The 25,299-nt window shown below is 36.0% G+C and overlaps 2 protein-coding genes across 3 annotated transcripts in view; both read right to left on the reverse strand.

The window, feature by feature from the left end:
* The window catches only part of ANXA3 (annexin A3), a 295,648-nt gene that overhangs the window by 12,201 nt on the left and 258,148 nt on the right, over window positions 1-25,299 (reverse strand). The gene's annotated exons all lie outside the window — the stretch shown is intronic.
* The window catches only part of BMP2K (BMP2 inducible kinase), a 124,707-nt gene that overhangs the window by 12,201 nt on the left and 87,207 nt on the right, over window positions 1-25,299 (reverse strand). The window contains exons 11-15 of one of the 2 annotated variants that reach the window (XM_031041216.2): window positions 22,491-22,672; window positions 21,295-21,393; window positions 20,326-20,510; window positions 17,827-17,984; window positions 10,988-11,098 (exon numbers count right to left, since the gene is read on the reverse strand). In XM_031041216.2, coding sequence (XP_030897076.2) covers window positions 10,988-11,098; window positions 17,827-17,984; window positions 20,326-20,510; window positions 21,295-21,393; window positions 22,491-22,672 — 735 coding nt within the window. The remainder of the gene's footprint in view (window positions 1-10,987; window positions 11,099-17,826; window positions 17,985-20,325; window positions 20,511-21,294; window positions 21,394-22,490; window positions 22,673-25,299) is intronic. The other variant, XM_081812264.1, reaches the window with a different exon arrangement.

Consider the following 25,299-nt stretch of genomic DNA (forward strand, 5'->3'; position numbering starts at 1 on the left):
AAATGGGCAGAAGACACGAACAGACATTTCTGCAAAGAAGACATCTAAATGGCCAACAGATACATGAAAAAGTGCTCAACATCGCTTGGCATCAGGGAAATCCAAATCAAAACCTCAATGAGATACCACCTCACACCAGTCAGAATGGCTAAAATTAACAAGTCAGAAAATGACAGATGTTGGCAAGGATGCGGAGAAAGGGGAACCCTCCTACACTGTTGGTGGGAATGCAAGCTGGTGCAACCACTCTGGAAAACAGTATGGAGGTTCCTCAAAAAGTTGAAAATAGAGCTACCCTATTTTGAAAATAGTTGCTACCCAGCAACTGCACTACTGAGTATTTACCCCAGAGATACAAATGTAGTAATCTGAAGGGGCACCTGCACCCCAATGTTTATAGCAGCAATGTCCACAGTATCCAAACTATGGAAAGAGCCTAGATGTCCATCAACAGATGAATGGATAAAGAAGATGTGGTATATATATACAATGGAATATTATGCAGCCATCAAAAAATGAAATCTTGGGCGCCTGAGTGGCTCAGTTGGTTAAGCGACTGCCTTCGGCTCAGGTCATGATCCTGGAGTCCCTGGATCGAGTCCCGCATCAGGCTCCCTGCTCGGCAGGGAGCCTGCTTCTGCCTCTGACCCTCCCCCCTCTCATGTGCTCTCTCTCTTTCTGTCTCAAATAAATAAATAAAAAATCTTTTAAAAAAAAAAAATGAAATCTTGCCATTTGCAATGACGTGGATGGAACTAGACAGTATTATGCTAAGAGAAATAAGTCAGTCAGAGAAAGACAAGTATCAGATGATCTCACTGATAAGAGGAATTTGAGAAATAAGACAGAGGATCATAGGGGAAGGGAGGGAAAAATGAAACAAGATGAAACCAGAGAGGGAGACAAACAATAAGAGACTCTTAGTCTCAGAAACAAACTGAGGGTTGCTGGAGTGGAGAGGGGTGGGAGGGATGGGGTGGCTAGGTGACTGGGGAGGGTATGTGCTATGGTGAGCACTGTGAATTGTGTAAGACTGATGAATCACAAACCTGTACCCCCAAAACAAATAATACATTATATGTTAATAAAAAATAAATAAATAAAATGACATATAAAACAAAAAATAAATTAACAAAATAAATTAACTGTTTCCTTTACCCAACTGGCCACTAGTGCTTTCCAAAACACATTCCTCACTTCCTACTCATTCTGTCTGCACTGTCAGCTTCTCAAAGTTGTATTAATAGAGGTATAGATTTCTTTGTGTTAAATGCTATACAGATCTTTTTTTTTTTTTTTTTGGAGAGAGAGAAAGAGCATTGGCAGGGTGGGAGGGGTGGGGCATAGGGAGAAGGAGAAAGAGAATCTTAAGCAGTCTCCATGCCCAGCACTGTGCCCAAAGCGGGGCTCAGTCTCACAACACAGATCATTACCTAAGCTGAAATTAAGAGTCAAATGGTTTACCAACTGAGCCACGCAGGCACCCCCAGATCCATTTTTTTAATTGTCAATATGAATATAAACTTGTGGGGTTTTTCATTTACCATTTTTAATGCATGTTTACAGGTATCAATATAGTCATTATTAATTCTGATAGAAACATGATAAAACATTGCATTATAATATTTTAAGATTTAACATTTACCTATAGAACCTCTAGGTTGTTTCTAGTTTTTCAGCATTTTAAATAGAACCATGATCATGTACTCTTTCCTTGAGGGGAAAAAAAGAAAAAGAAAACTCTCCTTTTTTTTTTTTTTTTAAAGATTTTATCTATTTATTTGAGAGAGAGAGAGAGAGAGCACATGAGAGGGGGGAGGGTCAGAGGGAGAAGCAGACTCCCCGCTGAGCAGGGAGCCCGATACGGGACGAAAACTCTCCTTTTTTAATATCAATTTCACCTTATGGATTTACTATTATTCTCTCATTATACATATTCATTATACATAATTAATCCACAGCTAATGAACTTAACCCAGTAACAATCTCTGATAAGATCATAGCCAATACTTTGTACCCTTAAGCATAATATGAGGAAATATATAAATTATATTGAGGGAATAATATGACAATAACAGTTCTATTTCATAGGATTGTTATAAAGAAAGACTTAGAAGAGTGCCCAACACACAATAAACACTCAATAGTAAACTATCATCACCTCCAGAACAAGGCCAAACTCAATTACCTCATCCACCAAATTCCACTCTTCTGGCTGCTTTTCTGGACCCAGTGGTCAACAGTGAATGTAAGTGAGGGGGGCGGGGGGTGTAATTCTTTTTTTTAAGATTTTATTTATTTATTTGAGAGAGAGAGAATGCACACACAAGTGGGTGGAGAGTCAGAGGGAGAGGGGAAAACAGACGTGCCGCTGAGCAGTGAGCCCGACGAAGGGCTTGATCCCAGGACCCCAGGATCATGACCTAAGCTGAAGGCAGGCGCTTACCGACTGAGCCCCGCAGGCGCCGCAGAGATGAGTGCAATTCTATGGCTAATTCAAGCGGCGTTCAGGTCCACTTTAGAAATGGCCAGAAAAGGAGTGCCTGGCTGATTCAATCAGAAGAACATGGGACTTGGTATCAGGGTCGTGAGTTCAAGCCCCACACTGGGTGTAGAGATTATTTAATATATATATATATTTTAAAAAATGGCCAGAAAAAAGTAGGCACACAAATGTATATCCACACACAAGGGTGCATACTGGATCCTGGAAACTATATCTCTGATTTTTAAATAGCTGTAGTTGGGTGCATAGTACAAGAAATTGAAAAAGACTGCTTTCAAAAAGACCAAGAACGGGCACACACAATGATCTATGCCATCTTTGTGGTTTCAGATTACATCCCTGAAAAGTATGGACAACTGGGGAAGTTTTCTGTTGGTTACAGAAAGACTGGTTTTATTTCTTTTATTGTCTCCCCTTTATAAAACTAAGAGGATATTTATCCAAATTCCTTTCTTTTCCCACATTCTCACAAGAGAATCAAGAGCAGCAATGAACCTTTGATGGCATACTAAGAGCAACTTAAATGTTAATAAGCACCATTACAACACAATTTAAATACATGTGGTCATTTCTCTCCAGTAACTCCTGCTGAGGAAAAGTTAAATTCCAGGCTGCAAGTTACAGCAATTCTAGATAAGACTTTACTTTCTGCAGTAAAAGTGATCTACTTAAGCATCCCCTCTTCACCGTGGAACTATAGAAGAACTGAGAAAGAAATGAGAATTATACAAAATTTAAAATTATTTCAATATATTCTAAGGCTTTTAGTCCTGTTCCATAGGCATGAAAGACTGTCAAAATAAGTATTAGTTATAGAGCTGGTTATCAACTGTACAATGTATAGTACTTTAAAATGTGACTTCATAGCTAAGTGCCATCAACTTTTATGATCTATTTCTTTGCCTAAACATATTCCTGTAATTAAAAAAAAAAAGAACTCAGATATTCCTACTGTTTGCTCCTGGGGCCAGATTGCTTCTTCCAGTTGTTAGAGTAAATATTACACATGTGATTTACTATGAAATTTAAATCAGGATTATTTCACTACTTAATTTCCCAAAAGTACAGTCTAAATGTTTCCTTATAATTCAATATATCCTAAATCCTAATAATCCCTATATTTACTAAGATTTGTATTAATATAAAAATGGCTGTTTTTCAAGTGGGTGGAAGGGAGGCTACCATAATAATTAAAATAAGCACTAGAAACATGTATTTAAAGCATAAACAATTATCTAGAATGTGCCCAGGATACCTCAGTTACCTTTCTCTATTAATTGATTTTGGTAAAACTGTAAATTTTCATACATTGACTAACTTTTATTTTCGGCCCTGAGGGGCATTCTTCTTTCCTTAAACTAAATACAGAATATTTTGATGCCTTCTAGTCAGGATGTTATTTCTGCTTTGTGCCTTGGAACTACAAAGTATGAAAATTTCAGCTTTTTGAGTAATCCTTATCTTTTGAGGTTGGTCTGATTTCTGCAAACAGCCAAAATCCAATCAGAACAAAGTCCTGAAAATAAAGGGAGTGACTAAGATAGACAATGTAGATTTGGATAAATTACTAAGAACAGCAATAAAGGGTTATAAAGTCTTAAATTCTCTTCTGCAGCATATAAGTGGTCTCTCAGGGAAATTCCAAGTAAAGTGTTGGGGAAAAAAGTTACCAGGGGCACCTGGGTGGCTCACTGGGTTAAGCGTCTGCCTTTGGCTCAAGTCATGATCCCAGGGTCCTGGGATCGAGCCCCATGTCAGGCTCCCTGCTTAGCTGGGAGTCTGCTTCTCCCTCTCTCTCTGCCCCTCCCCCTGGCTTGTGCTCTCTCTCTTTCTCTCACATAAATAAAATCTCTAAAAAAAAAAAAGGTTACAACAATGTGAAATCACTAAAGTAAGTGTCAAGAGAACTAGTACTAACTTACCGAAATTCTGCTGATTAAAGTTATTCTCACTGGCTTAATATATACCATATATAGAATTTCAAGATAATAGTGCAGAGCTAACTAAAGCAATGCTTCAGTTACTCAGTACTGTCAGTAAAAAGCATTTACTAAATATCTAAATACCACATTAACCATTTGGTAACTGTTTATATAAAAATATATAGTATACTTCCCTTCCTTTATAAGCAGAAGATACTAAATGAAAGTGTCCTTGATGACTTGGAATCATGCACTACTTAGTGTCTCACTTTCCTCACCTGTAAAGTAGGGATAGCAATAGTATTTGCCTCCGAAAGTTGTAACAAGGGTTAAAGTAAGAACATACGGGAAGTGCTTACAACACTGCTGGCGTGTGGTACGTACTCAGTAAAGGGCTATGTTGGTATTACTGGCGTAGTACCCCATCCTTTCATGATTATTTATGGAGTACCTGCCATATGCTTCCAATGATACTGAGAAATGAATCAGAGAGGATAGTAACTAATACTTGTCAAGCGCACAAATGCAGTGCCAACGGCTCTTCATACATTATCTCTTAACTCCCCACCATTAGGCTCCCACGTTAGGGTGAAAATGCTTTGAAAGGTCTGTTACAATCTTTCCTTTTCAACTTTATTAACTACATCTTCACAAGTGGTCCCCTTGCTCTATGTCAGATCATTGTCATGACCTCCTACCACTTCAAAGATATGCATTGTTATTATCCAGTTCTCATTACTTGGCTTTCCCTTTTCTCTTTCCATTTCTTTCTTTTGGTGACCTTAATCCTATTTCATATCTTCAACTATATTTGAAAGCAAAAAACAAGAAGGGATTTTTAGAGATGTAGTCTTTTTATACACGAGGAATATGAAACTAGGAAAAAGTTGAATAACGCCCAAGTTTAAGACCATACACATCAAAGCCAGAATGACTTCTCTGCTGACACTAGTTTAAAACTCTCATCTGTAAATGCTACAATTAAACTACCAGTAGAACATCATCACCAGCAAATATTCAACATAGCTCGTCAACCCGCAGCAAAAGACAACCACAGACCTGTCCTGAATTTCTTTTGATTTCCTTTACAAAGTTATGTCTGAAAAGTTAAAAAAAAAAAAATGCCCAATACTGTTTCTACTTCAGCAAACAGTGTTTTGTTGAACTGTCAATGCGTATCTTGTGCTGAGTATTTTATAGTCTGTAGGTTAGAATTCTAGAAATACTATAAGGCTTCATCATCAAGTGAACTAATACTCAACTTTACAAAACCCACAGAAGATAAACGTCCAAAAAAGCCTCCGTTTCCTCATCTATAAAGGCAATAATGGAACTTACCTGATAGAGCTGAACATTAAATAATATTCATTTTATTTAGTAAAAGCTCATTAAATATTAGGGGGTGTGTGTGTATAAAGAGAGAGAGATTATATTAGATTACTAAAGTAATGAACTCATTCATCAAGGTATTGTATGGCACACAAAGATGAATAAAGCATTTCCTGACTTCAAGAAGCTTATCATTCACTTGAACAATTGTGAAACTCACCTACTACTCCTGATTCTAGTGATCTGGAAAATGACTAACCAGGTAAAAACAACTGGGAGTTTCTGAAGAATAAGCTTAACTCACCAAATGAATTTAAGAACATGAATCTGCCAAATAAATATAAGAGCATAAATTCATCCATTTCATGCTAGAGTTTTCACAAAAAGAAATTTCTAGATGTTAAAATTTCAAAGACATCATAGTCTTGCCCAGTCCAAGAGAGGATTCCAAACTCAAAAGCTAAATTTGTAAGGTCAGTTTTCATATTTTCATATATTTATTAGAGTATTCTTTTACACATTTTGGGAAGAAGAGTGAAATCCTAGTTAATGTCACATTATTTTAAATAAATATTGCAAATAATGTATTCTTGAATCACATAAATGAACTTTCATAAACTATATCAAAAAATTCAAAATATTTAGAAAATGTCAAAAAAAATGTGGGGAGAGGGGCATGTTTGCATCATAGTCTTCCAATCAGGTTTCCATCTTTTAGAGGACAGCTCTTTTAGTTATAAAACAGGTGGTACATTTTTAATCATATAAGAAGCTTCCAGTTTCAAGGAAATTTTATGTTGATGTTCTTTTCTTTGCTATCAGATTATAGAGGATGAATGGCCTGAAACTGCTATTGTAATGACATGCCTTCTGTTGTCTCATCATTTAGGGTACAAGGGAGGGGCTGTAAAGACTGTAAAGCTCACTTTGAATTGACAGCATACTGCCTGCCATCAAGCCTCAGCAATGCACCATGCCAGGCCCAAGGATTAGTGGATTAGAAGGCTTTATCAAAATCTGCACTGTTTCTCCGAAGACAGGCCAAGTGACAAGGCCTAAGTATAAAAAGAGAATCATGTTAGTTGTGAACAGTATTTCCCAGCCAGATTAAAAATGCTACAAAACTGACATTTCTATTATGTAGATTTTTATTTAAAACAGGCCACTTAACATCTTTATTTGTTTTGCTACTATTTACAGAAAAGAGTTTAGAAGCGGACAGAGCTGGATTCCTACTTAGAAACTATCTGACCTTAAGCCAGTCATTGATGCTCTCTGGGCCTCAGTTTCCACTGTATGTATAAAATTGAATTCAATAAATTGTAACCATTATTACTGACATCTTGAAATAGCAAAATTCTTGATCTTCAAGAATTACATACTAGAATCTAAAAACATAAGCAATACATTCATCATCACTTACAAAAGGACAGTGTTCAAACTCACAATCTGTAATAGTTTATGTTCCATCAAATATTTGCTCTATATCATGTGGCCTTTCCCAACTCTAAACTCATTTTAACCTCCTGTTAGATAATGAGGTGGATCTGGGATTTGGAAGAGTAAGTTCACCAAACCTAACTAAAAATGAAATGCAATATATGAAATCTAAAAACTTCAGTGACCTAATTAATATAGCCTATATGTCAACAAATTTCCTCAAATAGTCTGTTTCCGAGTTGTGTTTATTAAAATTAAGCAGTTCACACTTTAATTCACAGAGCCACACATCCTGTGTTGGTATACAAACTAACTGTAAAATGATGCCTTGGGCAAGCTAGTGCAGCCACTCTGGAAAACAGTATGGAGGTTCCTCAAAAAGTTGAAAATAGAGCTACCATACGACCCAGCAATTGCACTACTGGGTATTTACCCCCAAGATACAAATGTAGTGATCCGAAGGGATACGTGCACCCCAATGTTTATACCAGCAATGTCTGAGAACTGAGAGTTCTAGAGGGGAGGAGGGTGGGGGGATGGGTTAGCCTGGTGATGGGTATTAAAGAGGGCATGTACTGAATGGAGCACTGGGTGTTATGCGCAAACAATGAATCATGGAACACTACATCAAAAACTAATGATGTAATGTATGGTGATTAACATAACATAATAAAATAAAATTTAAAAAAAATGATGCCTTGGGGAGAAGGAAGAGTATGTGGGTTTGATGGGGAATGAATACCATGCTTTTAGTATGATTTTTATGTGTGTATTGTAGTGAATACTGACAGTTAACGCTCTAATAAAAATAGAAATAGCACTATTAAAACAGTTCGTGGTAGTGAAAAGCTTCATAAACAGATTCTACATGTTATTTAAAGGTGCCAGTAGTTAAGAGAATACTACCTTACCAGGAATTTTGTAGTACTACTAGCTGGACAGCAGCTACAACTTATTTAACACAGAGATTTTGAAATTTAGTAAATAGTGAAAATATTATGTAATAGCACTACCAGCAACAGCCACAAAAGCAACAACACCGAGAATGCCGTGCTTTGTGTGACATTCTCTTCTTTAATTCTTTCAATAATCTCATCGAGTAGCTAATATTATCCGCAGTTTCAGATAAAGAAACCCTCTAAGAAATTAGGCAACACCCAATATCACATGGCTAATCTGTGACAGAACTAAGATTTATACCCAGGACTTTATAATTCCGAAGTTGCTTTGGAACTATAGTATTATAATTATGATATACCACTCTACTAACAGTTCAGTAACCTGACATAAAAGGTAAATACATAAAAAAAAAAAAAAAAAAAAAAAAGGTAAATACAATTCCATGATAATTAAAGTATCAACTTATGGAATAAGATATTACCCTCACATACAGCAACAAACATATTCTTGATACAATTATTTGATTTCTGCATAAATGGGTATTTACAAAATTTAATTTGGCCATACAAAAATGTTTAAAAACAAGAAGGGGAAAAGCTAGATTGGAATCATTTAAGACATGGTCTATCGAAACATTATCTTCCTTAAGCTTCCAAAAAGTCTGAAAAAGTGATAGCATAAGCTAAGGCACCAAACAAATCAGAAAGATGCATCTATGTGAACAAACTAAGGTAGGTAAGCTGACTGTACCAACTCTGGAGTACATGCAGCTATTAAAGAAATAGGGGGAAAAGGTATTTGGGACTCTAAATAATAGAGGGAATGGGGACCTAGAGTTAGGGGCATAGGGAATATTCCTCTAATTGAAGGCTTTTCTTTTTTTTAAGCTGGAATACAATGAAGTAATGCCTCAAAAATTCACAGGGAAAATTACAGCCAATGTAGAATTATTTACCCAGCCAAATTATCAATCAAATGTCAGTTAGGAAAAAAGATGTTTTTAGGCAGCAAAGGTTAAGACTTTTCCTCCCGCGCACACTTTCTCAAGAAACTAGTAGAGGGGTTGCTCTACTAACAAACCAAGAAAGAAAAGAGAGGAGATCCAGGAACTCCCAAAAGACTGGTGGGCAAAAGAAAACAGCAGGATGATAAGCGTGTGGCAGTTACAGAAAGCAACCAATGAAGACTGCAGAACTCCGTGAGAGATGTAACCAGGTAAAAATTAAAACGGTAGCCACTGTAAAATGGGAGGAAATTAATACTTCTAAATGGAGTTGAATCAATGACAGATACATAAAAAAAGAAATAAAGGAACAAAACATAGTCACTTTTATAAATGTAATGATAATTAACTCTAGGAAAAACAAAACCTTATAGAAGAACGGAAATGTAATCATGGTCTACTAGAACACAGCAGTGACAAATATTTACATATTCAAAAAATGTACACATTGAACACTTGAGGCTTACTCTAGTCCCTGATTCCAGTCTTCATTTTCCCAGGGTTCTTTCAGAATCTTAAAGAACCAAGAAGTTACACAGATACGTGCAAACCCGAAAAGCATTATACAACCCCTTCCAGAGGACGAAAAAGAGCCAGCAGAACTGAAACCATTTTCTGCCACAAACAGATCAATACCTATGTTCTTAAGAGCTTATAATAACCATTCTGAAATACTACACTTTGTTTGAAAAAAGTAATAGCACTATTACTGGGAGTGTGAGGGTGTGCATGTGTGTAGACTAAGTAGAAACAGTAAACGGTCTTCCCCCACTCAATTAACATTATCATCCCATTCACTAAAAAGATAATTTGAAAGAAGCAAGCAGAAAATGACAACAATATGCACTGTTTGCAATAAATGGCAAAGAGTAAAATACAGAACATGAAAATATGTAGAAACTCCTAATTATTGTGCTGCAAACCTAAATACTGAAAAACTATTAACACTGCCTCAATGTATTCATCAGAAATCCTGAACACCTATTTCTTATTAAACTTACATTTGTAAGTTTTTCTTTTGTTTATAAGGTGTGTCTTTTGTTTTTCTCACTGGTGTGTATTTTTTTAAATGATAGCAATGATGTTATTACATATACGTGATTTGCTTGAGTGAGAAATACAAGGAAAAGAATGCAAGAACATGGCTGATAGTTACTTTGAATACGGTAAACAAAACCTTTACCTTCTATCAAGGCATTATTTCTTCTAGCATATTTCCCTCTTCTATGATCAAACTCATTTTTTTCCATTAGGAACACACAAACACACACAAAACCATTTATGCCAAAGTGGGATCCCATTCAGCACCTTTGACAGTGTTTACTGAGTGATTACTTGGAAAATGTTACTACAGGTATTTCTTAATGGTAATAACAATATTTAAATTCTAAATTGAAATTAAAGCAAAATGAAGAAATTAAAGCGAGGATATTCACAAAATTATTGTGACATACAAAATCAATACTTTTTAAACACAACTACAAAAGAGCATGTATAAACTAGGAAAATACAGGATTTTTAAGAAAAAGCTGAGTATAAAAATATCCTTAAATGTATTTTAAATGTATAAAAAGGAAAGCTATGTTCATGCATGAATTTGTTTCACTGGTATCCAACAATAAAGATAAAAAGCAAGTTATGTTCTACTGTATAAATCAGCATTTTTCTATGTTGGCAAAAGGCACACCTGAATAACCCAATGGAAAGAATGACATTAGGAAGACCAGGATAGCAAAGGTAAAAATAATTTTCTATTTTCTGTAACTAACACCTAATTCTTACTTTGGCTTTATATTAAGAAGGCTTTTTTTGTTGTTGTTGTTATTTTTATTGTTGCTGCTCTTGAGTGTATTTTTTAATGATGATGATGTTACATATGTAACTTGCCTGAGTGAGAAATGAAAGGAACAGAACCAAAAGGATCTTCTGGAGGATGGTTATGTGGAGCAGAAAGTGGGTCTACATTCTTATCTGAGGATGCTCTCTCCTCGAGCCTGTCTGCAAAAATAAGATGAAACAAAAAAATAAAATAAAATAAAAACGGTCTTTAAATTAAAAAAAAAAAAACAAGAGGGAACAGTATAAATAAAATTAAACAAAGCAACAGTCTTTTTGAAAAATATTAGAGTCAGGGTTCATTTTCGTAAGTATTAGGGGTAGTCCTGAGTTTAATAGATACTTGTTGCTACAAAGGCAAGCTTAACAACATCATCTCTGTGCTAGATTTCACAAATACAATTAACCTAATAAATAACTTAGTTTGGTTTATTTAAATACCCAGCTGTCTTCAACTTGTAACATACTGGACCCGAACTTAAACCCAGCTTACTAAACAGAGACATATTTGGCAGGCTTTCTCCAAAAAACACATATGGAAAAAATATTGCAAATGGTCATTTGTTCATAAGATAGCCAATCTTATTTCTCAACAGCAATAAAAAGTAATTGACTATTACACTGATGTTCATTTCTCATATTAAATCATTCACATACCATTAAAAGCCTAATGACAGAGTTTATTATTTTATCCAATGGATATCTGAGATCTAGCATGTGCCAGGCACTGTTCTAAGCAATGGGCAGGCAACATCAAACAAAACAAAGTCTTGCCTTCTTGGAGTTCATATGCTGGCATGGAAAAACAAACAAAAAGCAAGGAGTATAATGAGAAATATATACAGAATGTTAAAAAATAAAGCTATAGAGAAAACTGTAATGCAGGGGGAAAGGAATTAAGGGAGTGGGCACAAGTCACAGTAATAAACAGAGAGATTCTGACTGGTACCAGGTGAGAAAAGACTTCAAGGAGACAGTGAAGGGATACCTGGGGGAGAGCACACCAGACAAGGGAAGAGCTAGAGCAAAGGTTCTAACTCATGCAGAAGCAGGCTTGCTGTGTGTGAAGAAGAGAATTGCTGTCCCCTACTTCCCTAAGTAGGGATTATCTTTCCTTGCTCTGAAACAGCATATCGCAGGCACCTGATCAGTTGGGAACATCTCGATTTTTGCAACCTGTCTTCCTAGCCTCTGATTCTTAGCAATCAAACATACACTATTAGGAACCCATTCTGCTTTTTTCAGGAATTATAAGCATTCCCAAGACTACACCCTTCATGTTTAAGAAATTCTATGGTTTCAGAAATTATGCTGGTTTCATTTGAGTTCTAAGACATTGCAGTGTAGGCAGAGAAAATCCAAATATAACTAGAATTCCCTAAAGATGACTTATAACTTCAGAATGAAGCAAAAAGCCCCAAGTTAAAGCAGGAATCTCCTAGGACAGTGCTTCTCAAATTGAAGGTGCATTCCAGTGAACTGGGAATTTGTTAAAGTGCAGATTCTGACTGGAGAGTTCTGGGATGGATTCTAAGATTCTGCACTTCAACGAGCTCCCAGGTGATATGATACTGCTGGGCCAGGGAGCACAATCTTGAGAAGGCGAGGCCCTAGAGTCTGCAATATCCTAAATACACTTAATTACTGCAATGGACAATTCTTCAAACATCTTTATGACAATGGACACAACTATCAGCTTTTACGGCTAAAACTAACTGCAATATCCACATGAAACTTTGGGTCATCTAAAATTTTACTTAAAATTCCACTGGTAAGGGGCGCCTGGGTGGCTCAGTCATTGAGTGTCTGCCTTCGGCTCAGGTCATGATCCCAGGGTCCTGGGATCAAGCCCCACATCGGAGGCCTGCTTCTCCCTCTCCCACTCCCCCCTGCTTGTGTTCCCTCTCTCACTGTCTCTCTGTCAAATAAATAAATAAAATCTTAAAAAAAAATTCCATTGGTAATATAATAAATGATAAATATTTTGTTAAGGCAACATATCTGACAATTGATTTATGCACAAACAAAAGTTCCAAGACTTAAGAGTTCCAATAGTGTAATGGATTAACAGTGGAAATTAAATGGATTAACAGTGAAAACTCACAACAGAGTGAGGACAAAGGAAAGAAGAAGTGGGAAAGGACAAATGAAACAGACTATCTCAGAGTGATAGCCACAGCATATCAATATCCAAGATCCCTGATTCTTGAAAATCAAGACAGTATATATGGGTGGGTACTTAGGTCTAAATTAGGACCAAACTTCCTTTCTAAACCATCTGCATCATAATTGCTAGAATTCCTGTATAAAATGTAGCTACCTGGGCCCTACCACAAACCTAATGCATCAGATTTATCTGAGCAGGAGTTTGGAATTCTACACTTTAACATACTCTCCAGGTTTATAAACCAGCACTGTACCAATGGTTCCCAGCATATAAAAATGCACAGTTACCACTAAGGTTCTTTGAATCCTCATGCACTGGTATATTATCTCCATCAATTTATGGTAAATTCACGTAAATGTATAAACAGCACCACGTAGTTAAGACAAGAGTACAAACGTTGTCATGTAGGGATAAACTAACATTTTTTATATAGTGAGTCCCATAATTTAAAATATGGAGACACTGTTCTATGGCAAAGTTCATTTCTCCAATTATTTCAAAACGGAATTCAAACTCACTATAAAATGAATCATGTTCTCACTGTTCCACAAAACACAGAATCAATTTTTCCATGGAGGATTTTTGTTAAATCACCTAGATTTCTAGAGTTCACAGGATAATCTGGGTCCCAAGGCACAAAATACAAAATACACGTATTAATTGTTTAAATTATTAATTACCTATTATTAAAAACTAATGAAACGGTATATAGAGCTACTTTTCAAATACAGCCACCCCTAAAATGAATTTAATTTCCATTTTCAAATAATTGGTTCACATTAGAACAAAACTTGGGCTTGATTTGTCCAATATTAAGAAACTTACCTCCTCCTGCCTTCCCAAAAGAACTGTGTTGGTGAATAAAGACAATATCTTTTCAGGATTTTTAATTGATACACATGGCAAAAAATACAGGATTTAAAAATCCTAGAATCAAAGTATAGTCCACAATATCATCAGAAAATTAAAATACTCTAATAAGTTAATTCTGCAGCTTATATGGATGGATAATGGCTTGAATAGCCGAAAGGCTAATGAATAAATTTTGTAAGTACAGTCTTCATCTGATACTTTTGAAACTATTCTATTTGAAAAGTTTTGTTATTCTGTACTGAAGAAACAGCAATATACCTGAATTAGCTTAAAATGGTGGGAGTTAATGCTTTACAACAAACTAATACAGATGTTTACATCTATTTCATTCTGTGGCTTCATAGGAAAAAAACAACACATTCAGTAGAATTTGCACAGCAGCCACAGTCTTTAGGTTCTTCTATTCTTCCTTTTAGTTGTTGTGATGCAGTTTGAAACAGAAACAATCATCATCAACAAAAAATAATATTCCGTTAAGCACTACTTTTAACATGCAAAGCTACACCACTATTTGAACAAACAAAAGTTAAAAAGTTTCCCAAAGCAAACACCTGTAATCTAGTGTTTAATGTATTAAATTTTATCACAGTTAGATTTCTAAAGTTTACATACTAATCTGGATGTTTTGATACGAAAGACAAAGAAAAATACAAGTTTAAACTTTAAAAATGTCACTGAGATCAGCTTTATTAATAATGCTTAATTTTGATTTAATGTTTTGATTTTAAGTAGAACAGGTGAAAAATTCCGAACCATAAATAATATTCAGTTACGCTGAAAGCAAAAGCAAGAACCTGGTTTATTTTATATGTTAAATCCCTTTGCCAACTGGTATATGGATGGAATCAACAACTGTTTTCTTAAAGATCACGAAAAAACAGTTTTTGTTACCAACTACTAATATTGTGGAATTCTACTATGTCAAAATATATTATGATTTTTAAATCACCTTTTGGATATTCAAACACGTAAAATATTTCCTAGACAGAATATCCTTTTTCGTTTTAATAAATAACCATGTACCATCTTAAAAATAAAAACTCAAATGGCAATGTACTATTCTGAACAATCACTACATGGGCAATGCCTATATTTTTAAGGACCATACATAAAGGTATTCAGTTTCTCACTAGAGAGCATTTCACAAACCAAATATAAGTTATTTTAGAAAAGACTTTGGAAAACTGTTGATAAAATCTGTGCTAAGAAAAAAGGTAAATTTGTTATTCCACATGCATCAATAATTTACTTACTTTAGAAAAAGTTTTTAAGGACAAAGGAAGCAGCCAGTAATAACCAAAATTAATTTTCATTACACTGTTAGTCTTCCACTGAAACTCTTAAGGTTCTAAAAGATGTCTTTTATGCCACAGGGTAATTTAGCCCCTATCAAGTGGATCAAATATTAGATGCCTTATTGCTTGTGAATGAAAGAGGTGTTAAAGATGATTGAATAGATTACAGTTAAGTAACACTTTGGAAGGAAATCTTTCTAAACTATACTCTCTACATTAATAATTTCTTTATAAACTTTATTAAAGATTTCACCTTTTATGAACACCATTATTACAACTATCAATTATTAAGAAGACAGACACTTTCTATCTTCTCTCTTATTGTCATATGTCATTTCTGCTGTTGATGTTGTTTGCCCATAAAGCCCCTTCTAATCTGGTTTTTTAATGGCCAGCAGAGAAACCTGATAGTTTAGATATAATTTTTAAATGCTGGTCAAAGGGCAATAACCTCGAGTTGGGAGCCTAAAGACACACAGAAGATGAAGAACAAAGAAGTGGCATTTGTGGAGTACCCAGACTCTTTCAAGACATTATTTCATTTAATTTTCCTGACCACCTTATGAGATAAGCAAGCATCACTATACCCAGTTTGTGAGGTAGTGAGACAGTAGTTAAGTTACTTTACTGAGATTACAACCTAGTTAAGTGGCATTGCCAAGGATGAGAATTCACGTATGTTTTCTGGTACTAGATGCCAATTTAAGTACATCAGCCTTGTGACAGTGAAATTATTTCAATAGCTCAGGGACCATCTAGGCATTTTCCCAAATGGCTGAGTTGCTCTGAGTTTGACCTTCAGATAAGCTCCTCCTGCATTTTCATTTGGAACTTAATATCTTTCCATAATTAACATGCAATGAAGTCTAAATTCTTTGGCATACACGTGTGCACAGATACATACAAAAATTACAAATGTTATCTGACCTTGAAGTTTGAAAGCAAATAGCTGGCTAAGAGTTTTACATGCTAAACCCAATTTTTATGAAGTTATATATACATGAATATTTTATATGCCATTCTTCCCTATGCTAAGTAAATAAAACTTGGTTGTCATTACAAATTCTAGGGAGTTTGAATGACACATTTTTATTTATAAGGTACAAAATAATGTGAATATTTTACCCATTCCATAAACTGATGGGGAAAAAAAAAAAAAAAAGGACGAGTTTTACCCAAAGAGTGGAAAATACTGATTTAGCAAACCCTCAGTTACTATCCTGGTCAGAACACATTAAAATGAATATTTTAATTTTACCTTTTGCTTTCAGAAGAACCCTATAAATTATATTGATTTGGTTAACCCCTATGTCACCCTGTCATCCCCCCAAAAGAAAGAGATACGTTATTTCCTTTTTTTAGAACTTGGCTTTTGGGGCTACTCAACGTAAGGTATACTAAAAATGCCAAACAAAAAAGTCATGGTTTAAAAAAACTTTCTTTAATAAAAAGATGTAAGTTTGGTTTCACCAAAGTTGACAAACCTTTATTAAAGGTTCAAAACTCATGTTTATATCTGCATTAATCATCAACTTAAGTTTTCATAGTCATATAACCAATATGTAAAATACAAATTTAAATCCCAAACAACTATTCTTACATGAATTCAGGGCATTTATAAATTTTACATAAAATATATATCATTTGGGAACAAAGCAATTCATCTAATAAATGTTCTCATAAAGTCAGTTACCTAAAATAAAATAGAAGCTAGGAACTATAATGAGGAACCATTAGGACCTTCTTTTCACATGCAAAACAGGAAAACACACTTGGATATGCATGCACATGCACGCTTTCGTGCACACACACACGTACAAGCCTCTGAAACCTAAAAATTATCTACATACTCCAGAAGTTAGCTTTTTGCTATTTTGCAACCTCCTCAAAACATTCCACATTTCCCTTTTCCGAAAAAGAACTTTTCTAAAATACGTGTAGTGAGGCTTGACATATTTATTAGGTAGTTTAAGAAAAGGCAATGATTCCAAGTAAAAACATTGAGATATCTGATTCAAAGTGGAAAATAATTTATTTAACTTTTGCCATATCAGGACAACAAAGCAGCCCTTTTATGTCAGCACTCATTAAAAGGGCATTACAAAACATTAACATAATGTAGTAGCCCATGTTTTCTTTCAGGCACTTTCAAAGGGCATCTCAGAACCACAGTATCTTCTACTGTGTGTGCAAGAAAACAGAGCAGCAAAATGATTAGTAAGCAAGATATGGATGTCTCCCTTTTCATTTGAACATTAATTTTCCATGTTTTAGAGATACTCTGAATTTAACATTCAAAGATATGCAGTATTTAAGTGTTAGGAATCAGCATGTTATTAGCAATCTTGGGTTTAATAGCTACTACCAAGCAATTGATTTCTAATGCACACAACATAGTTTGATAGTATATGTAAAAGAAGATGGCCTGATTTTTGCCCTCCAATGCGCAAAAAGAATTCTCTATTTACCATCTCAAAACAGTCTTTGGCCTTGCTGAATAATTATAGAGCTGTTATTTTACTGTGAAGCAAAATAAGCCTTCAAGTGTCCCTTACTTGATCTTAGAAGGTCAAATTCTCTGTCCAACAGTTCCTCTTCTGTTAACTTGGAGAAATTATCCTCTCCAAAAGGATTCCACCCTGACATATCAGGTGGGTTACTGATGTTCTTCTGACTTATAATATTTGCAACTGCCTCTTTATCAGCAACTGACCTATAGTAATAATTAAGAGAGGAAAAGAAGGAAAAAAACATTAGAATTGAAAATTCTAAAGAGGCCTAGTTCATACTTTCTAAATAACTTAGAAAATCAGATCCTTTTATTATGATGGAGATGGCAGATCAGGGCATAGACTGACAACACCACCTGGGATTTGAATTGCCTTGATGTGTACCCTCGGGCAAGTTCCTTAACCTCTCTCAGCTTCCTCATCTGTAAAATAGGAGGAACTGTATCTACCTCATAAGGTTACTGAGAAGATTATTTAATACATATAAAGAGAACAGTGTCTAGGGGCGCCTGGGTGGCTCAGTCGTTAAGCATCTGCCTTTGGCTCAGGTCATGATCCCAGCATCCGGGGATCAAGCCCCGCATCGGGCTCCCTGCTCCGCGAGAAGCCTGCTTCTCCCTCTTCCAGTCCCCCTGCTTGTGTTCCCTCTCTCGCTGTGTCTCTCTCTGTCAAATAAATAAATAAAATCTTTTTAAAAAGAAAAAAAGAGAACAGTGCCTAGAAAAAGAAATCAGCACTCAATAAATATTACGATTATCATAGTGAATAGCCCTAAAGTGATAATCAGTTGCCATGTCAAACAGTATCACCCTAAAATCCCTATTGAATAAGATGATCTTATGTCCTGGTTATGCTGAGACACCACAACAATTCTCCTTTTGACAAAGGCATTCTCTATACAGCTACCAAGAAAAGATGAACTGTTGGGAGTGCTTTATGAATTAGCTAAAACTAGATGAGGGCTATTTTCTACATAATAAATAATTCATGGCATTTTTTTTTAATTTTTTTTTTAATTTTTTTTTTTTTTAATTTTTTTTGAGAGAGAGAGAATGACAGAGAGAGAGAGGAGAAGGGTGAGGGTCAGAGGGAGAAGCAGACTCCCTGCCGAGCAGGGAGCCCGATGCGGGACTCGATCCCGGGACTCCAGGATCATGACCTGAGCCGAAGGCAGTCGCTTAACCAACTGAGCCACCCAGGCACCCTAATTCATGGCATTTTAAGTATCTATATAGTTTGGAGCCTGGAACCACTCGTTTTATGAAAGTTATCTAATAGGTCTCTTGGCTTTTAAGAGAAGGTGAGAGTCTAAAGATTTCTTAACTTAAGAACCCCTGGATACCTCTCCTTCAAACCAGCCTGGAAATTAACTAGAGTAGGCAAACAACAAATAATTTGGCAAATACCAATCTGGATCTTTAAACCAGCCTCTGATCTTATGCCCTGCTCTGCACTTAGACATACTTGTCCTAATTCATGCCTCTAAACTTTTGATTTAGGAAAACATTTCAATAAATCCATTTGTTTCCTCCCTCCCTCCCTCCCTCTCTCCCTTTCTTTCTCTCTCTCTCTCTCTCTCACACACACACACACACACATACACATAATCAAAGTTCTAATAGCTACTTCCTCCTATGTATCTAAAAATAGTAGGAAATATTCATAATGGTCAACAGATTTTTCATTACAAAATCCTTAAGCACGCCCCAATTCAAATCTGAGTTTGAGAAAATTTATACTACAGTTCTTTATTGTAATGTTTTCAATATGAATTATCCATGAAAAATAACTCTACTAACAAAATACATCTAAATATCCAAAATATATTAGGCTATGGTTGCAATAAGCTTGCACTATCTTAAAAATGAACCAAATGACACATTACTATTTTTTGTACCTCTTTGAATTAGACCAAATTAGACAAACTTTATGAGTAAATATTATCAAATTAATTGAAAGTAATAATATATAAGTAGACAAAATTAAATTAACTTGTCTACTAGGATTATTTTTTTTTTTAAAGATTTATTTATTTATTTGAGAGAGCGAGAATGAGAGAGAGTACATGAGAGGGGGGAGGGTCAGAGGGAGAAGCAGGCTCCTCGCTGAGCAGGGAGCCCGATGCGGGACTCGATCCCGGGACTCCAGGATCATGACCTGAGCCGAAGGCAGTCGCTTAACCAACTGAGCCACCCAGGCGCCCCAAGGATTATTTTTTTAAACTACTAAAGTAGCCCATCAGGGTTTTGTTTCTATTTAAATTACAAAGAATGTCTTAACATATAAGCCACTCATTTCCTTAGCCTTAAATGCTGCTAGATATATCGCTAGGCCTCACCTACAAATAGCAATTAGCAGACCTAACCGACAGAAATGCAAGGAAGGACAGGGATGCTCAGGGCCAGGAAGAGAGGACTAGTGAGAGAAAAGGGAGGATTCTGCAAAAAGATGGGCTCTCAATTCAGGAGCCACTTAGGGACTCCACTCCACATTTACACCCACTTCCACAATCATTTCTTTCGCATTCACTGGAAAAATACTTGCCTATTGGCACTGTAAGAGGAGTCCACTATGGTTCCAACCTGAGCTGGAAGTGATGAAGTATAGGAAACTAAGGCGGGCGGGAACTCTTGAGGGGAGGTAAGATAGGCAGGTGAAGCCTGTTGCTGGGATTGCTGATGCTGAGCTAGCATTTGTTGCTGCAAGAAAGCCTGCTGGGACTGCTGCACCTGAAACAAGAAATGCCATTACACAAAATAGGGCCCAATGTCACTAAAGCACAGTCAGCATCACACCTATTTACTACAGTCTTTCCTTTTTACGCTGGCAGAAAAATCAGAAGCCTGAAGAACAATTTACATAGAAAGGAACAGCTTGCAACTAGAATATCATAGCAAGATAAAAATAAGTCTATTTAAGAAGTTAACTGCATGTATTATGGTGATCATTTGCAAAATATACAATTATCAAATCATTACAGTTGTATCCCTGAAACCAATAGAATGTTATGTCAATTATACCTCAAAAAAAAAAAGTTGTGAAGTTAGGCTCACTTGACAGGATTCAAAAATCCTCCTTTGAATAGTTTAAGAAAAAGACAAGAGAGTAGCTTACAGTCACTAGTACAGCAGTTGCTATAAAAAAAAAAAAGGTCACACTATTCTCTGAAGCAAATGCCAATTTCTCTTTGGGTTTCTTTTTTTATTCAACAGACATGTGCCAAATGAAAGAGACATATGACAAAAGACCATGGGAAAGAGATCATTTCCCTTATATTATGAGGTAAGAGAAAAATACCATCGATCAGTTACAAGGTACCAAATTCAGGTGTTACAGTTCAGACCAATGTCAAACTGCTTTAGAACACACCAGTGGCTTTGTTAAAAATGTGTTAATTAACTGACTGGAGTTGAATTTGAATAATTAAATTCTGAATAATACCGTTCATACCGGAAATTCCAACACTGGAATGTATTCTCAGAGAGAAATATCTAGAAATCATGTAACACTTACCATTGTAGGATACTGTGATGCAGAAGGTTGCGGCTGATACACGGAATGCATTAAAAACTGTTGTTGAAGTATCTGTTGCTGCTGCATTGCCTGTTGATACTACAATGAAAAAACAAAGAAATTCATCAATATTATGCAGTCTTTTTTGTGCCACAGTTTTTTTGGTTTTGGGGGTGGTTTTTTGGTACTGAGCCGACCATGATAACAACGATTTCAGTACTAGTAATCCAAACACCAATGTAAAAGAACTATAGTCTGTACCTGACTATAACTTACATGTGCTTATTGGCGTTGGTTTGAAAATTATCAGTGAAACGTAACAGAGTCAACTGAAACCATTCCCAGCACAGTTTAAGGGTGTTTGGAAGAAAACTAAACCTAAACATATTCACCAGTTGATGAGAACCCCTGAAGTAACTTGTGTGCAGGACTCATAGTAAATTCCCAATCTCTTCTATCTCCCCTTCAATGACACCTTCCGGCAATCCAATGGCACCGTCTACTTAACTATGTTCTGCTCTGGGTCTATTAGTCAAGACCAGAAGAGGGAGCCACCCATGAGTAGTGCCATGCATTTACTAGGCTCCAAAACATTTCAGGAAATGATGGAAAGGCAATTGTGACAAGTCATTAAATTTAATATAGTTTAATGAAACTAGAAATTTGCAGGTTCTGATAAGGCAAAGGACAGAAGAGAACTTAAGGTCATGTTTTTCTATGTCCCTTCCAACTATAAATGCCACCCCTCCATACACACACACACACACACACACACATACACACACCCCAACCCAGGCAGAAAAAAAAAAACTAGAACAAAGACCCAAAATAGTGTTACTTCTAAAGCCTAAATATCACCTTTCCAACAATAACATTATTAATCTGTTTCTTAACTCAAAACATAACCTGAAAAAGATAACATTCATCATAAATTGCCATGTTTATTCATAATGCCCAATGACCGAACATTTCTTTGCTTCATAAAGCCACGATGCAACCTATTTCAACAGAATATTCTTAAGAATCTCACAGAATGCAATTAAAATACATATTCCTCCACAACCCGGAAACTGGGCAAATGTGTACTTGGATCTAGAGTTCACGGTGCTTGTGATCTGACAGGGAGTTCCCTGACAGTCAACCATTGCATGACCTTCACAACACTCCTTCCGTATCTAAAGTAACTGGAGAATGACCTGCTGCATACAGGCGTCCTGAAGTAGCTGCTGCTGCGGCGGGTGACGATGCTGCAAGTGAAGTTGCTGCAATCTCCAGTCTCCCTGCTGTAGCTGCTGAAGTACTCGATGCTGCTGTGGAGGCTGCTGAGGGGGCCCCTGACCCAGTACAATCTCAGGGCCATTTCCAGGTCTCAGTGCTCCTAGAAGTGGTTCCCAGAAACGTATGTTAACATACTCAAGATTTCAACAAAATGGCTGGATTTCAAAACACTCGTTTCAATGATCATTAATTAACCAAGGCAATTTTATCCTTACTTTATAACACAGAAACTTCCATATGCACATAGTCTAAAGGGACTGTTTACTGTAATTTTAAGAACCTGTGGAAGTTAATTTTGTCAGCCACAACTCTGAACAAGTCAACATCTTAGAAACGCTGCTTCTTTCTTACTTCATCTCTCCATGAACACACCAGGCAGGTCCTTTGTTTCTTGTTTCTCAGCTACTGCATGAGCTGGCATGTGTCTCTGCCAATATGGTTCTCTCTGTCTACACTGCCGCCTGCCACCTACTGCAATTCTTCTTACCCTTCAGCTCAAGTCTCTCTTCCTCGTTCCTTCACCTAACACCTCCACTCGGTTTATAACATTTCATTCTGCCTTGCACATATTGTCTTCATGGCCATTTCCTAACTAGGGCCCTTTGACAGATGGGACTTACTGACCTATTAAGGCCCCAAGGAATCTCTATTATAACAGATGTTCAATAAATGCTATTGTAGTGAATCTATTAACACTGCCTCCTAGATGGATATTTATAAGTTTCATAAATTTTACCCAAGGCAAACCCTATGAATAAACTTTTGAAATTAATGAAAGAGAGACACACAATATCAGAAAGGAAATGCGATATACCATAATTTCTATATTCTCCTCCAATGAGTTACCATAAATTCAAGTTCAGCTATTTAATCCTACAGGGGTAAAAGGAGGAGAGTGCAAGGAGGGAGAGAAGGATTCTTTTTCACCAATATCTTCAAACCTCCCCAGGCCTTAAATACAACACCTCTATGAAAATAGTTTTATAACTTCCCAATTCTAAGGAAATGCATGTTCATTATAATTAGTCTTGAAACATTTATAAAAATATACAGAAGAAAATTAAAACCATAATTCTACCACACAGACATTACCACCATTAGCCTTTTAAGTGCATTTCTTTCCACTTAGTAGAGTATTAAAAGTTAAGCTCCCCAGCTATGTTCATCTTTTAGGACCCTGATGTTTAACTGTAGAATGCTCGTCGCTGGGGGTGAAGCCCAGTCACACCAGTGATCATCATGCAATAACTCATGTGGCTCACCTCTCACCTCACAAACTGTGACTTTGCTTTAGTGATATCTAGCTAAAAGGAGTGCCCTGGTTCTTAAGCCAGGGCCACAGAGCACCAGAGAAATCCCAAACAACATCATAATAATCCTACGTGAAAACAATGCTTTCAAGTATATCATTAAATCATCATACTATCATTCCCTGTTTTGCAAGTGATAAAACTAAGGCTCAGAGAAGTTAAGTGAATTCACCAGGAAAGTTAAAGACATACTGTAAGAAAATATTTACAATATATATGGCAAAGAACTAATATTCAGAATACATAAATACAAAATCTTAAGGGCAATAAAAAATAAAAACAAAACAATCTCACAGAAAATTGCAAAAGATAATTCACAGACGAAAATAAATGGCCAGTAAACATGAAACAGTAGTATTAATCAAGAACATTAAAATAAAAACAAAGATACCTCACCTATCAATAGGGAAACATTTTAAAAAACCAATACTATCAGGTATTGGCAAGGATAAGAATCAAAGGACACTCACACTGCTGTTAATGGTGTAAATTTTTGAAGTCTTTTTGGATGGCAATATGGCAGTATCTGACAAATGCTCTAACATGGAAATCAAGAGTCTGTTATAAGGATGTTCACCACAACAGTATTAATAATTGCAAATATTGGAAATAACCTAAATGGTTATATATAAACTATGGTACATCTACACTGTGGAATATCATCTACCTATTAAAAACTACATGGTAGACTTATATGCACTAATGTGCAAGGCTCTCCTAGACATAAGAGTTAAAAAAATCAAGCGCAGAGAACTATGTATGGTATGAATCCATTTACGTTAATACAACATAAGTGATTTGTATCTATATATATACATGCAAGAACATAAAAAGTGCTCCTGGGAAATGCATATTAACCTGCTGCTAGTTTACTCTGCAGAAAAAAATAATGGAGACTTTGACATTTTTCCCCCAAATACTACCATACTGTCTGAATATTTTAAAAGAATATATTCATTTGTCACTCCTTGTATAATATTTAATGGGGGAACAAATGTTAAAAGATGCACATACAGGGGAAAAAGGAATGTTATTTTTCCAACCTAAGTTGGAAGCACGATGAAAAGAAATGCAATCCCTGCCATGGTAGCAGGCCTGACCCTCACAGCTCCTAATAAACAATAATTTCACAGAACGCCCACATCAGAGAAGGCTTCCTGTGACCGTGGTGGATCAGGACAATAAGACCACTCCATAATCACATCTGAACACTGCCAAAATCAGGAACATTGTCCAAACCAAAAAATGACCAAACCTCTCCCTGACATATCCTGGCTACTATGGCTGACTGCTACTTCTATACCAATTGAGGCTTTTGCTTCCCTCCTTCTAGAGAAGTAAGATTTATTAAGATACGTAATGATATCATATCCACTTCCTGGCAGCATTCAATCCAAAGCCCCACTTCCTTCAAGCT

This window comes from Leptonychotes weddellii, chromosome 2 (assembly GCF_054177405.1).
Source record: "Leptonychotes weddellii isolate Sample4059 chromosome 2, ASM5417740v2, whole genome shotgun sequence".
Taxonomy (NCBI): domain Eukaryota; kingdom Metazoa; phylum Chordata; class Mammalia; order Carnivora; family Phocidae; genus Leptonychotes; species Leptonychotes weddellii.